At 44.1% G+C, this 12,428-nt stretch overlaps 1 protein-coding gene across 1 annotated transcript in view; it reads left to right on the top strand.

The window, feature by feature from the left end:
• The window catches only part of GNAQ (G protein subunit alpha q), a 302,349-nt gene that overhangs the window by 278,507 nt on the left and 11,414 nt on the right, over window positions 1-12,428 (top strand). The window contains exon 6 of the mRNA XM_027616175.2: window positions 6,446-6,599. Within this exon, the coding sequence (XP_027471976.1) occupies window positions 6,446-6,599 (154 nt within the window). The remainder of the gene's footprint in view (window positions 1-6,445; window positions 6,600-12,428) is intronic.

Genomic DNA, 12,428 nt, shown 5'->3' on the forward strand with positions numbered 1-12,428 from the left:
GTCTTAAGTGTAAAGTTTTGCATTTAAAGGCTGCGTTCTACATCTCATGGGGAATGTAAATGCATGTGGTCGATCAAACCATTAGAAAGAGGGGAAAATATCAACAGTAAGAGGCAGGCAGGTGGGTGGCTTACATCATGGACAAGAGTTAAGGGTCTTAGTCTAAATTTTTTTTTTTTTTTTGGTAAAAAAAGTGGATTTTGTGAGAAGAACATGGATGTATTGGCAAAATAAGGAGGAATTGCAGAAGTTCTAGAAATGGATGTTCCAGTGTCCGGTTTGATGCTAACTTTTGCCAAAGGGACATGCCAGCCCGGCAGGGGGGAAGGAAGGAGCCACAGCCCCCTAAGCAAACCTCCTGAGTGGCAGCAGGACCACAAAGGCTGCAGACATGGAAGAGTGGCCCTTTGGACCCACTGGTCATACTTCATGCGGGGATATGGGCCAGGTCTGAACCTGAAGAAAGCCAGCTTCCAGATGGTTTCTTGGGCCGTGTCCACGGGATCCATGGGGTGGGGGGAGGTTTGCACAAGAGCCAAAAGGAAAGCAGTGGCCTCCTAGTTAAGCCGCACTTGCACTGTCAGGAGCGGACGACCTGCCAGCACCGGACACAAGCAGGACTGCGGACGCGGCAGGTCACGTGGGCAGAGCGCGGGAGGCTCCAGCACCGGTGCCCTTTGTAGAACCTGGCCCCCACCCTAAGATGCAAATGAGGGGGAAGTGTTTCCTATCCTCAATGCGGAGCATTTTCTTAATGCCCAAGTTACAGCCATCAGAAGCCCTGGTGAACTATTTTTTTTTATTTTATTATGTTAATCACCATACATCACATCATTAGTTTTTGATGTAGTGATCCATGGTTCATTGTTTGCATATAACACCCAGTGCTCCATGCAATATGTGCCCTCTTTAATACCCATCACCAGGCTAACCCATCCCCCACCCCCCTGCCCTCCAAAACCCTCAGTTTGTTTCTCAGAGTCCACAGTCTCTCATGGTTCGTCTCCTCCTCCGATTTCCCCCCCTTCATTCTTCCCCTACTGCTATCTTCTTTTTTTTTTTTTTAAACATATAGTGTATTATTTGTTTCAGAGGTACAGGTCTGTGATTCATCAGTCTTACACAATTCCTGGTGAACTATTCTATACAGAATTCCCACAGATCTCTTCTCACACGGTTGTGGGTTCAGAGTCTCCTTGGCTTTGCTTTTGTTCTCCTTTCCTCCTTGTACTCTCTCCTTCGAGATTCATCTCAAAACTACCGTTGCTTTTAAGCCTTCCCTAGTCCAACCTTTCCTTCTCGTGTGACCCCAATCTCTTCTGTTTCCCACTCTTAGGGGCCCATCATGTGGACCTGTAAACACACATTAAGGCTCCTGTCTTAGTCCGTCCTCAAGGACACTGTCCAACACACACCTTCATTCCCAGCTTCTAGCAAACCTGTGTGTGTCCGGGAATGATTGGCACAGGGAACAGGACAGCGTGTGCGAAGTGGGGGTCGGGGGGCGGGGGAGTGGGAGGCAGGCACGAGGCAGTCCAAGGGAGGCTCGGGGAAGGATTTCTTGGGGAAGTCCTGTTGATCCGGGCTTTGAAGGATTTGGAGCGAGGATTGCGTTAATGGCCACAGGTCAGGAATGTGCAGCCAGCCTGTGACAGCAGTGAAACGGAGCCTGTTTTTGTGGAGAAGAGAACGTTTGTGTAGGAGTTCAGTCTGAAGCTGTGCGTTGGGGTCAGGCCGTGCTGAGTGGTGAATGCCCAAATGAGGACCTCGGGGTCTTTCCCCAGAGGCCGTGGGAGTTGTGGGTCAGCGGGGGATTGCACAAAACAGCAGTGTTTGCTGGAGATTGGGGATCTTGAGTATCCGTCTGAAATATTTGAAGGTGGGGTGTGTAAGAGACCTCACTGATGGTTTGAACAGGGGAGGACACTCCGTGGTCACAGCGTTCTGCCTGTGATTACAAAGTGGGGAGGAGGGAGCTGGTCCTTCTCCCAAGGCCCTGGGTAGGGGTGAATGCTTTTCAGTTTAGGGTGTGATCCCTGGATCGGTGCCAGCTTCCGGGAGGAGTAACTCACCTGATCAGCGTCGTCTTAGTCCTTTTGGGCTCCTGTAACAAAACACCACAGGTGGATGGCTTATAAACACAAAACATTTCTCACAGTTCTGGAGGCTGGGAAGTCCAAGATCAAGGCGTGAGCAGTTTCGATGTGTGGTGAGGGCCTCCTTCCTGGTTATTAGAGGACTGGCTTCTCTCTGTGTCCTCACACGGCAAGAGGGGGTGAGGGAGCTGCCTGGCATCTTATAGGGGCACTGATCCTAGTCACCTCCTGTGGGCCCCACCTCCTAACATCATCACATCGGGACTTAGGATTTTAATTTTTTTTTTTTTAAGATTTTATTTATTTGTCAGAGCAAGAAGGTGAGCGAGCACAAGCAGGGGGAGGGGCAGAGGCAGAGGGAGAAGCAGGCTCCCCGCTGAACAGGGACCACCCCCCCCAACGCCGGACTCGATCCCAGGACCCTGGGATCATGATCTGAGCCAAAGGCAGACACTTAACCAGCTGAGCCACCCAGGCGTCCCAGGGTTTTACTTTTCTAAGGGCACTAATCCCATTCTCGAGGGTTCTATTCTTACGACCTAATCAACTCCTGAAGGTCCCACCTCCTAAACCCATCCCATCAGGGGTTAGGGTTTCAACACGAATTCTGGAGAAACACATTCAGCCTATGTCAAGTGTGGTCTAGGCAAGGCTGACATTTCTGTGGCCACATTTACTTCAGGCAGGGTGACTGCATGAGACCCACCGGCCACCGAGCTCCCTCGTGGCCTATCCTCAGTCCTCTTCCGGTCCCTGTGGGGCTGCGGAGGCCAGGCAGGACCTGGCAGCCCCATCTCTCTTTGCTTCCTCTGTCCCAGCTTTGTCACCTCTGTCAGGTCACCCTTCATTGGGAAAGACACTTGCTTTCAGTTTGGGAGAAGTAGGTGGGCGTGACAAGAAGTCAAGAGTCTTTTTCCGTCTTCGACAGAGGCCAGGCCCACCTCATTCGTGAGGAGCTGTGTCTGGGGTAGTAAAACCTTTACTAGTATCATTTTTTTTTTTTTAAGATTTTATTTATTTATTCATGAGAGACAGAGGGAGAGAGAGAGAGAGAGAAGCAGAGGGAGAAGCAGGCTCCCAAGGAGCAGGGAGCCCGATGCGGGACTCGATCCCAGGACCCTGGGATCATGACCTGAGCCGAAGGCAGACGCTTAACCATCTGAGCCACCCAGGTGCCCCACTAGTATCATTTTTGACACAGCTGCTTCAAACCCCAAGAGAAGGTGGGTGTGATGAGCACCCCCCCCACGACTGCCTTTAAACCTGTCTAGAGAGGTGAACAGAACCTCCTTGTTTCTCATCAGTCTTCCACGTGTCTCCTGCACCGCTGTTTTGTTTCCTCCTTGAAATCCCATGCCCTGGCAAGTTCCTAAAAAGCAAGTGCCACCAAGCCTCCTAGGACATGCTGTTCCCTCAGAGATTGCAATTTTCCTGAGCAAAGTGGATTGTGCCTCATGCTCCACCACCTTGTGAGGGGTCGTGAAAAATCTCATTTCATTCATTTAGGATTTAATCCAGGGGCTTTGATGTGTAGCCTACGGGTTTATAAATATGCCCCCATGGCACGGGGTGGACGGGGTGGGGGGGAGGGATGAATGGCCCATAAGGAATCTTCACTGTGGAGTAAATACTCAGAGCAGGAAGTCAGGATCTTATTTGGGCAAAATAAGAATGAGGGAGGCATGTTTAGGTTTTCATCACAGGACCTGCACTTCTTACTGCAAAAACGGAGTCTGTCCTTGTCCTGCCTCAGCGACCTTTCTGCACCTTCCAACTCCGAGTGTGCCCTGTGCAGCCACAGCAGCCCCGCCTGCGGGCTCGCTAGAAATGCAGACTCTCGGGCCCCACCCCCCGCTGAATCCAAATCCACGTCTTAACAAGGTCCCCCGGTTGGTGTTATGACCAAGTTGGAGGAGCCCTTCTGGAGCCCCGTGCTTCACAAAGTTGAGCCTGCAGATGGATCACCCGGAGGGCTAGTGAAAACACAGTTCCCGGGGCCCAGGCTGAGATGGAGCTTGCAGACCTAGTCAAAGGTACAGTGATACGAGCCCTACTGGTAGCTGCCCACTAGGTTGCTCTCCAGCTTGTCCCGGAATCAGAAGCCCCAGTTCCGGTACACGCGTACATACGTACGTGTACGTACGTAGACCACGCACGCATGCACGCTATGGTAAATGGTAAATAGCAAAGAGCGGCCCCCAGTGGCACGCACAGGCAAAGCTTCAATGGGACCAGTCCAGTCAGCGGTCCTGCTTCCAGAGTGGCCCTGAGCGCAGCCGCCCTGGGCGCAGAGGCACAACCAGCTGGGCAAGTCATCCCTGGAGCATGGTGCTGGGCTCAGTCCACTCTCCTGGCCACCGTCCTGCAGGCAGGTACAAGGTCCCTCCCAGCCGACTCCACCTGGAGCCTGGGAGTTCCATCCAGTCCAGTCTTGAAATTCTTAGATTTCGGGAGCCTCCTTTTCTATGAACTCAGCACCACTCTCCCTTTTCCTGTCTCCTCTCAGGGTCTAGTCGCGTACCTTTGAAGGACTCCAGCCAGAAAAATCCCAAAGAGAACCCTGTCCCTGGGGGGTCCCATCACATCCCTTCTGGAGAATGCGAAGTATAATAACTGTTTCTAACGGAGACTCACTGGTTCATACAGTGTGTCCATACCCACCTTTTAAACAGGTCTTCTTTGAAGACCATGGTATGCCTTTCTAGAATTTCTTTAGCCATAAGAAAAAATGTTAACTCTCCCATCAGGGATGTCACTATTTAATTTAACCTTCTTTAGATTCTTTTAAAATGCTTTCAGTTCTTATTAGGGCCTTTGCTGTTCCTCAGTCCTGAAATTTTCAACTTATAACATCGTAAGCTCTGAGACATGACTTCTTAACGAATATTGTTTCTGGGGGTTAAAATGTTACCACTGGTGATGATAACCAGTAAGCAGCATACAGACAGATATTTTTAAAGCCATGCATGTCATTTATATTAGAAATGTATGCAGTGAAATAAACATTGTCCCTTGAGCCATGAAGTCACCTTTCCCTGTTTGACTCCCACAGCGCATTACTATTTAACTATCTAAGCAGTTACAGGCAGGAAGTTTTAAAGGTTGAAGACATTGGTGATCGTCCGCTTTACAAGATGTGGGAGAGATCTCTTTTTGCAAAGTGGGTCTCGTCAACCTAATTTGAATTGGCACACGTTACAGAAAGAAAGAACAAGACACATTTAGGACCTAGAAAATTTTCCTTGGTGAATGGAGTTTCCTGGAGATTTCCTGGAACTGCAGTCAAAGGGTTATGCAGGAGAGGGCGCTTGGCCTTCGTAACCCTGTGCTATGAAACGTAGGGAACCTTCTGTATCAAGAAGGCAGACTCTGAGTGGAAAACATTAACAGCTTGAGTTCCTAGTGTTCGTGGTCATCCCTGAAATATCATTTATTCATTAATTTCCTTTTAGAAGTTTGGGAGGGGAGATATATCCAGATATATCCATTGCAAGTATTTTATGTAACAAGCAGAAAGATACAGCTCAAACTAACGTCAAAACTAAAGGATACTTACTGCCTGATGTTGCTGAAAATCCAGGAGCAGAACCAAGTTCACGCATAGTTTGACCAAGTAGTTAAAAGCAGGCGAGCAGGGCCTGGTTTTTCTGTCTCAAGACTGTTGCCAGAAGTCCTAGGCTACATGAGTCCTCATCCACATTCTGCATGAAATCAAGGTTCTCTCTTCCAGAATTCCCAGCACAAGTCTTGGGGTTGGTGGGACCAGGTGAGCTGCTTGGCTAAACTGATGACCATAAACCAGAGATGAGTTGTTTCAAGTGATGGTGGGGCCTGGATGTGGAGCCCTGCCCTGAACCAAGCCAGGTGCCATGGGAATAGGATGCGGTAGCTTAAACCATCAGGCTCCCCCCGGGGAGCAGTGGAGGTGCGCTGAATCCCAGGCAGGTGTTTTCACTGCTGGAATCTTGGTCATCACACGTAGCCCTCAATCAAGGGGCTGGAAAGTATCATCTGTGTGGCCAGGAAGATGTGTCCCCGTGTACCCACGCTTTTGTATCCCCAGGCAAAGGAGGACTCTCCCAAACCTGCTGCCTTTTCTTGACCTGGGGGTGGGAAGGACCTAGCCGTGAGGGTGTTTGTGGGAAGGAGAGCTGGTCACCTGCTCATCAGGCTGAGAGCTTACTTAATGAAAGAGCCGTTGGGTGTCACGAACCCGTTGCATGTAACCCTGATACAAGCAACTACGATTGGAAAGCCTGCAGAAGATGGGTTGCACTTCCAAAACAAACAATACACAGATGGAGTAATCATGTAATTCATGCCTTGTTTCTCTGATTTTTTTTTTCCAGAACCGAATGGAGGAAAGCAAAGCACTCTTTAGAACAATTATCACATATCCCTGGTTCCAGAACTCCTCGGTTATCCTATTCTTAAACAAGAAAGATCTTCTAGAGGAGAAAATTATGTATTCCCACCTAGTTGACTACTTCCCAGAGTATGATGGTAAGTCAGCACTGTTCAGCCAGCCCAGTAGCCGGGGATACGTTTGGCAGTGCAGCCTGTCATTGCCCCCTCTGCCTGCGAAGCCTGCCTGTGTGATTGATGAAGTACCAATGACTGTCCGCCCTGCTCTTGAACGACCTGAAATGTTTCACTCCCCTGACAATGCTGTAAGTGACAGCAAAGGAAAACAACTTACGTGTTTGAAAATGCGTGTATCAGAGGAGGGACCAGCCCCACAGCTTTGAACAATGGTGTATCAGCCATTATAGTTCCCTCTCTTGTTCACACGCTGCTCTTGCCTCTGTAGGGACAGAGAACACGGTTTTGTGTCAAGAGCCCATGCTCTGAAATCACATCCCAGTTTTGATACTTTGCATCTGCAGAACTATCATCAAGTCACTTATTTTCTCAGGACTTTGGGACCAAACTCACGCGATTGTTTTATAGGCTACAACAGACCCATGTATGACATTTTCACATGGTGCTGGATACATGGTGAGTGCTAGGAAATATTTATTTTGGGGAGGGTGCTGCATGGCCTGATACAGCCCTGTCGTCCTTCGGGACAGCCCCGACCCTTATACTCTTCCTGTAGCACTTAGAATCCATAGCACCTGCATCAGCACTCAGATGCCTTTGCATTATTTACTTCATATAAAAACTCCTTATCAACACATCTTGTCTACCCAACTGGACTGTGAAATCCTCAGTGACTGGATAGGACACACAACCACTCTGAGAAATACTTGTTGGCTGGTAACAAAATAGACCCCCACCAGGCCACTCTGACACAAGCGAGTCGCAGCCACTGTTCCAGAAGGCAGGAGATGACACGTACATCCACCCATAGGGACTGGAGTCTAGATTAGGAGTGGCAAACTATGGCTTGCTCCCTGTTTTTATAAAGTTTTATTGAAACAGACACACCTATTCATTTACACACTGACTGTATGCTTTAACACACAGGGGAGAAGTTGTGACCCACTGAATGGCCCACAAAACCTAAAATATTTACTCTCTTGGCCCTTTTCTTTAATTGAAATGTAGCTGACCCACAGAGTTACATTAGTTGCAGGTATACAACGTAGTGATTCAACACGTCCATGTGTTGTGTTGTGCCCACCACAAGGGTGGCTTCCATCTGTCACCACACGGTATCAGTGACTCTGTTCCCTGTGCTGTACCTATATCAAACCCTGGATTGGATTCATTCCACAGCCGGAAGCCCGTATCTCCCACTCTCCTTCCCTCATTTCGCCCATCTCCCCAACCCTTCCCCTTTGGCAGCTATCCATTTTTGGCATTTAGGGGTCTGTTTATTCATTTGTTTTGTTTTTTAGATTCCAAGTAAGTGAAATCATACGGTATTTGTCCTCTCATTTATTTCACTTAGCATTATAGTCTCTAGGTAGGTCCATCCATGTTGTCTTGGGGCATGATCTCTTCTTTATGGCTATGTAACATTTCCTGTGTGTGGGGCGCCTGGGTGGCTCAGCCACTGCCTTCGGCTCAGGTCATGATCCCGGAGTCCCGGGATCGAGTCCCGCATCGGACTCCCCCTTCTCTGTGGGGAGCCTGCTTCTCCCTGTGCCTCTGCCTGCCACTCCCCCTGCTTGTGCTCACTCTGTCTGTCTCTCTCTCTCTCTATGTCAAATAAATAAATAAAATATTTAAAAAAAAAACAAAAAAAAACATTCCTGTGTGTGTGTGTGTACATCCACATATATGTACATATACCACATCTTCCGTATCATCTGTTAATGGACACTTAGGTTGCTTCTGTATCTTGGCTATTGGAAATAATACTGTAACTATATGCACAGGGGTGCATATATCTTTTCACATTAATGTTTTCATTTTGGCTGGGTAGTAGAATTACTGGATCATATGGTAAATCTATTTTTAATTTTTTGAGGAATTTCTCGACCGTTTCCACAGTGGCTACATCGGTCTGTAGACCTGCCAACAGTGCACGAGGGTTCCTTTTTCTCCACATCCTCACCAACACCTGTTTTTTTTTTTACCCATTCTGACAGGCGTCAGGTGATACCTCCATGTGGTTTTAATTTGCATTTCCCTGATGATTAGTGATGTTGAACATCTTTTTTATGTACCCATTGGCCACCTATATGTCTTCTTTGGGAAGATGTCTATTCAGGTCCTCTGTCCGTTTTTATTCAGATGATCTGTGTTTTTAGTGTTGAGTTGTATAAGTTCTTTATATATTTTTGGATATTAAACCCTTATCAGATAGATCATTTGTGAAAATCAACTCCCATTCAGTTGGTTGGGGTTTTTTTGTTGTTGTATTGAAGGTTTCCTTCACTGTGCAGAAGCTTTTTATTTTAGTCTAGTTTTAGTAGGGTTATTTTTGCTTTGGTTTCCCTTGCCACAGAAGACATGGCTAGAAATATGTTGGTAAAACCAATATCAAAGAGATTACTGCCTGTGTTTTTTTTATGGAGTTCTATGGTTTCGGGTCTCAAATTTAGGTCTTTAATCCATTTTGAGTTTATTTTTTGTATGTGGTGCAAGAAAGCAGTCCAGTTTCATTATTTTTCATATAGCTCTCCAGTTTTCTCAGCACCATGGATTGAAGAGACTGTCTTCTCCCAATTGTGTATTCTTGCCTCCTTTGTCACAGATTAATTGACTATGTGAGTGTGGGTTTCTCAGTTCTGTTCCATTGATCTGTTTTTGTGCCATACTGTCTTGATGATTACAGCTTTGTGATAGAGCTTGAAGTCCGGAATTGTGATGCCACCAGCTTTGCTTTTCTTTTTCAATGTTCCTCTGGCTATTTGGGGTCTTTTCTGGCTCCACCAAATTTTAGGATGGTTGTACTCTCTCTGTGAAAAATGCTCTTGGTACGTTGATAGGGATTTTATGGAACCTGTCGATTGCTTTGGGTAGTGTGAACATTTTAAGGATGCTAATTCGTCCAATTCATGAGCTTGGAAAATCTTTCCATTTGTTTGTGTCATCTTCAATTTCTTTCATCAGTGTCTCGTAGTTTTCAGAGTACATATCTTCATCTTCATTAAGTTTATTCCTAGGTATTTTATTATTTTTGGTGCAAATGTAAATGGGATTGTTTTCTTCATTTCTTTTTCTGCTACTTCATTATTATTGTAGAGAATTGCAACCAATTTATGTGTACTAATTTTGTATTCTGCGGCTTTATTACTTCTGGTAATTTTTCGGTGGAGTCTTTAGGATTTTCTGTGTATAGAAACACATTGTACAAATAATGACAGTTTAACTTCTTCCTTACCAATTTGCATACCTTTTATTCCTTTTACTTGTCTGATTGCTGTCGCTAGTGCTTGCAGTACTATATTGAATAAAGGTAGTGAGAGAGGATATCCTGATCTTACGGAAAAAGTTTCTCCCCATTGAGTATGATGTTAGCTGTGGGTTTTTCATATGTGGCTTTTATTATGTTGAGATATGTTCCCTCTAAGCCTACTTTGAAGGTTTTCATCATGAACAGATGTTGAATTTTGTCAAATGCTTTTGCTGCATCTTTTGAGATGGTAATATGGTTTTTATCTTTCATTTTGTTAATGGGATGTATTTATTGATTTGTGAATTGATTTGTGAATATTGAACCACCTTTGGATCCCTGGAATGGATCCCACGTGACCATGGTGAATGATCTTTTTAATGTATTGTTGAATATGGTTTGCTAATATTTTGTTGATTTTTGCATCTAAGTTCATCAGAGATGTTGGCCTATAGGGTTTTTTTTGTAGGGACTTTGGTTTGGGTAGGAAGATAATGCTGACCTTGTAGAATGTATCTGGAAGCTTTCCTTCCTCTCCTGTTTTTGTAATAGGTTAATAACAGTTGATTCAGAATAGATATTTTTTAAATGTTTGGTAGAATTCACCTGTGAAGCCATTTGGTACTGGGCTTTTGGTTTGTTGGGAGTTGATTACCAATTCCATTGTTACTAGTAATTGATCTGTTCAGATTTTCTGTTTCTTCCTGATTCAGTTTTAGAAGATTATATATTTCTAAGAATTTATCCTTTTCTTATAGGTTGTCCAATTTGTCAGCATATAATTTTTTGTAGTAGTCTCTTACAATCCTTTGTATTTCTGTAGTTGTTACTTCTCTTTCTTTCTTGATGAGTTTGACTAAAAGTTTATCAATTTTATCTATCTTCTCAAAGAACCTGCTCTTGGTTTCATTGACTTTTTTCCTTTTTTTTTTAAGTCTTTTCATTTATTTCTGAGGTGATCTTTATTATGTGCTTCTACTAAATTTGGGTTTTCTTTGTTCTTTTTCTAGTTCCTGTAGGTGTAATGTTAGGTTGTTTGAGATTTTCGTTTCTTGAGGTAGGTCTGTATCATAAATTTCCCTGCTTTTGCTGGGAAACTGCTTTTGCTGCATATCAAAGATTTTGGCCCTTTGTGTTTTCATTTTCATTTGTCTCCATGTATTTTTTAATTTCTTCTTGGATTTTTTTATTGACCCATTGGTTGTTTAGTACCATGTTGTTTGGCCTCCACGTGATTTTTTTTTTTCAGTTTTTTTCTTGTTACCGATTTATAGTTTTATACCATCATGGTCAGAAAAAATGCATGATATAATTCCAGTCTTCTTAAAATTATTGAGACTTGTTTTGTGGCCTAACATGTGATCTCTCCTGGAGAATGTCCCATGTGCATTTGAAAAGAGTGTGTATTTTGTTTTTGGATAGAATTTCTGTATCTATACATACATTTATTTCTGTATATATCTGGTCTAATGTATCATTCAAAAACATGATTTCCTTGTTGATTTTCTGCCTGGATCATGTATCCATTGATGTAAGTGGGTTTCAAAGTCCCTTAGTATTATTGTATTATTTTGTCAGTTTCTTTATATCATTAATACTTACTTTCTGTATTTAGGTGCTCCAGTGTTGGGTGCATAAATATTTACAATTGTTTTACCTTCTTGATGGATTGACCCCTTTATCATTATGTAATGCCCTCTTCATCTCTTGTTACAGTCTTTGTTTAAAGTCTGCTTCATCTAATATTAGTACCCTAACTTTTTTCCACTTTCATTTGTATAGGATATTTTTATCTGTCCTTTCACATGCAGTCTATATGTTTCTTTAGGTTTGAAGGGAGTCTCTTGTAGGAAGCATTTAGAGGGGTCGTGGGTTTTTTTTTTTTTCCTCTATTCTGCCACCATATGCCTTTTGATGGAACATTTAGGTCATTTACATTTAAAATGTTGATAGCTATGTACTTATTGACATTTTGTTAAAATTTGTTTTGATCATTCTCTTTTCCTTTCCTCTGCTCTCTTGTGATTGATGACCTTCTGTAATGTTATGCTTGGCTTTCTTCTTTTTTGTGTATCCATATTACAGGTTTTGTGATTGCAGTTACCATAAGGTTCACATATAACATCCTAAGTATATAGCAGTCTATATCAAGTTGACGGTCACTGATGTTTGAACACATCCTAAAAACTTTTTACTCCCTCCTCCGTAGTTTATATATGTCATCCTGTTTTACATCTTTTTATTCACAATTTTCTTCTAATTATGGCCTTTTCCACTTAAAGAAGTCACTTGAACATTTTTTTGTAAGAATTCCTTTATCCTTTGGGAAACTCAGTATCACTCCTTCAGTTCTGAATGATAACCTCACCAAGTAGAGTATTCCTGATGGCAGGTTTTTTCCCTCTTAGCACTTTGGATCTGTCATGCCACTTTCTTCTGGCCTGCCATATTTCTGCTGAAAAATGAGCTGATAGACTTAAGGGATTTACCTTTTACATAACTTTTTGCTTCGCTCTTGCTTTTAAAATTCTCTTTATCCTTTG

The sequence above is a fragment of the Zalophus californianus genome, chromosome 13, assembly GCF_009762305.2.
Source record: "Zalophus californianus isolate mZalCal1 chromosome 13, mZalCal1.pri.v2, whole genome shotgun sequence".
In the NCBI taxonomy this organism is placed as follows: domain Eukaryota; kingdom Metazoa; phylum Chordata; class Mammalia; order Carnivora; family Otariidae; genus Zalophus; species Zalophus californianus.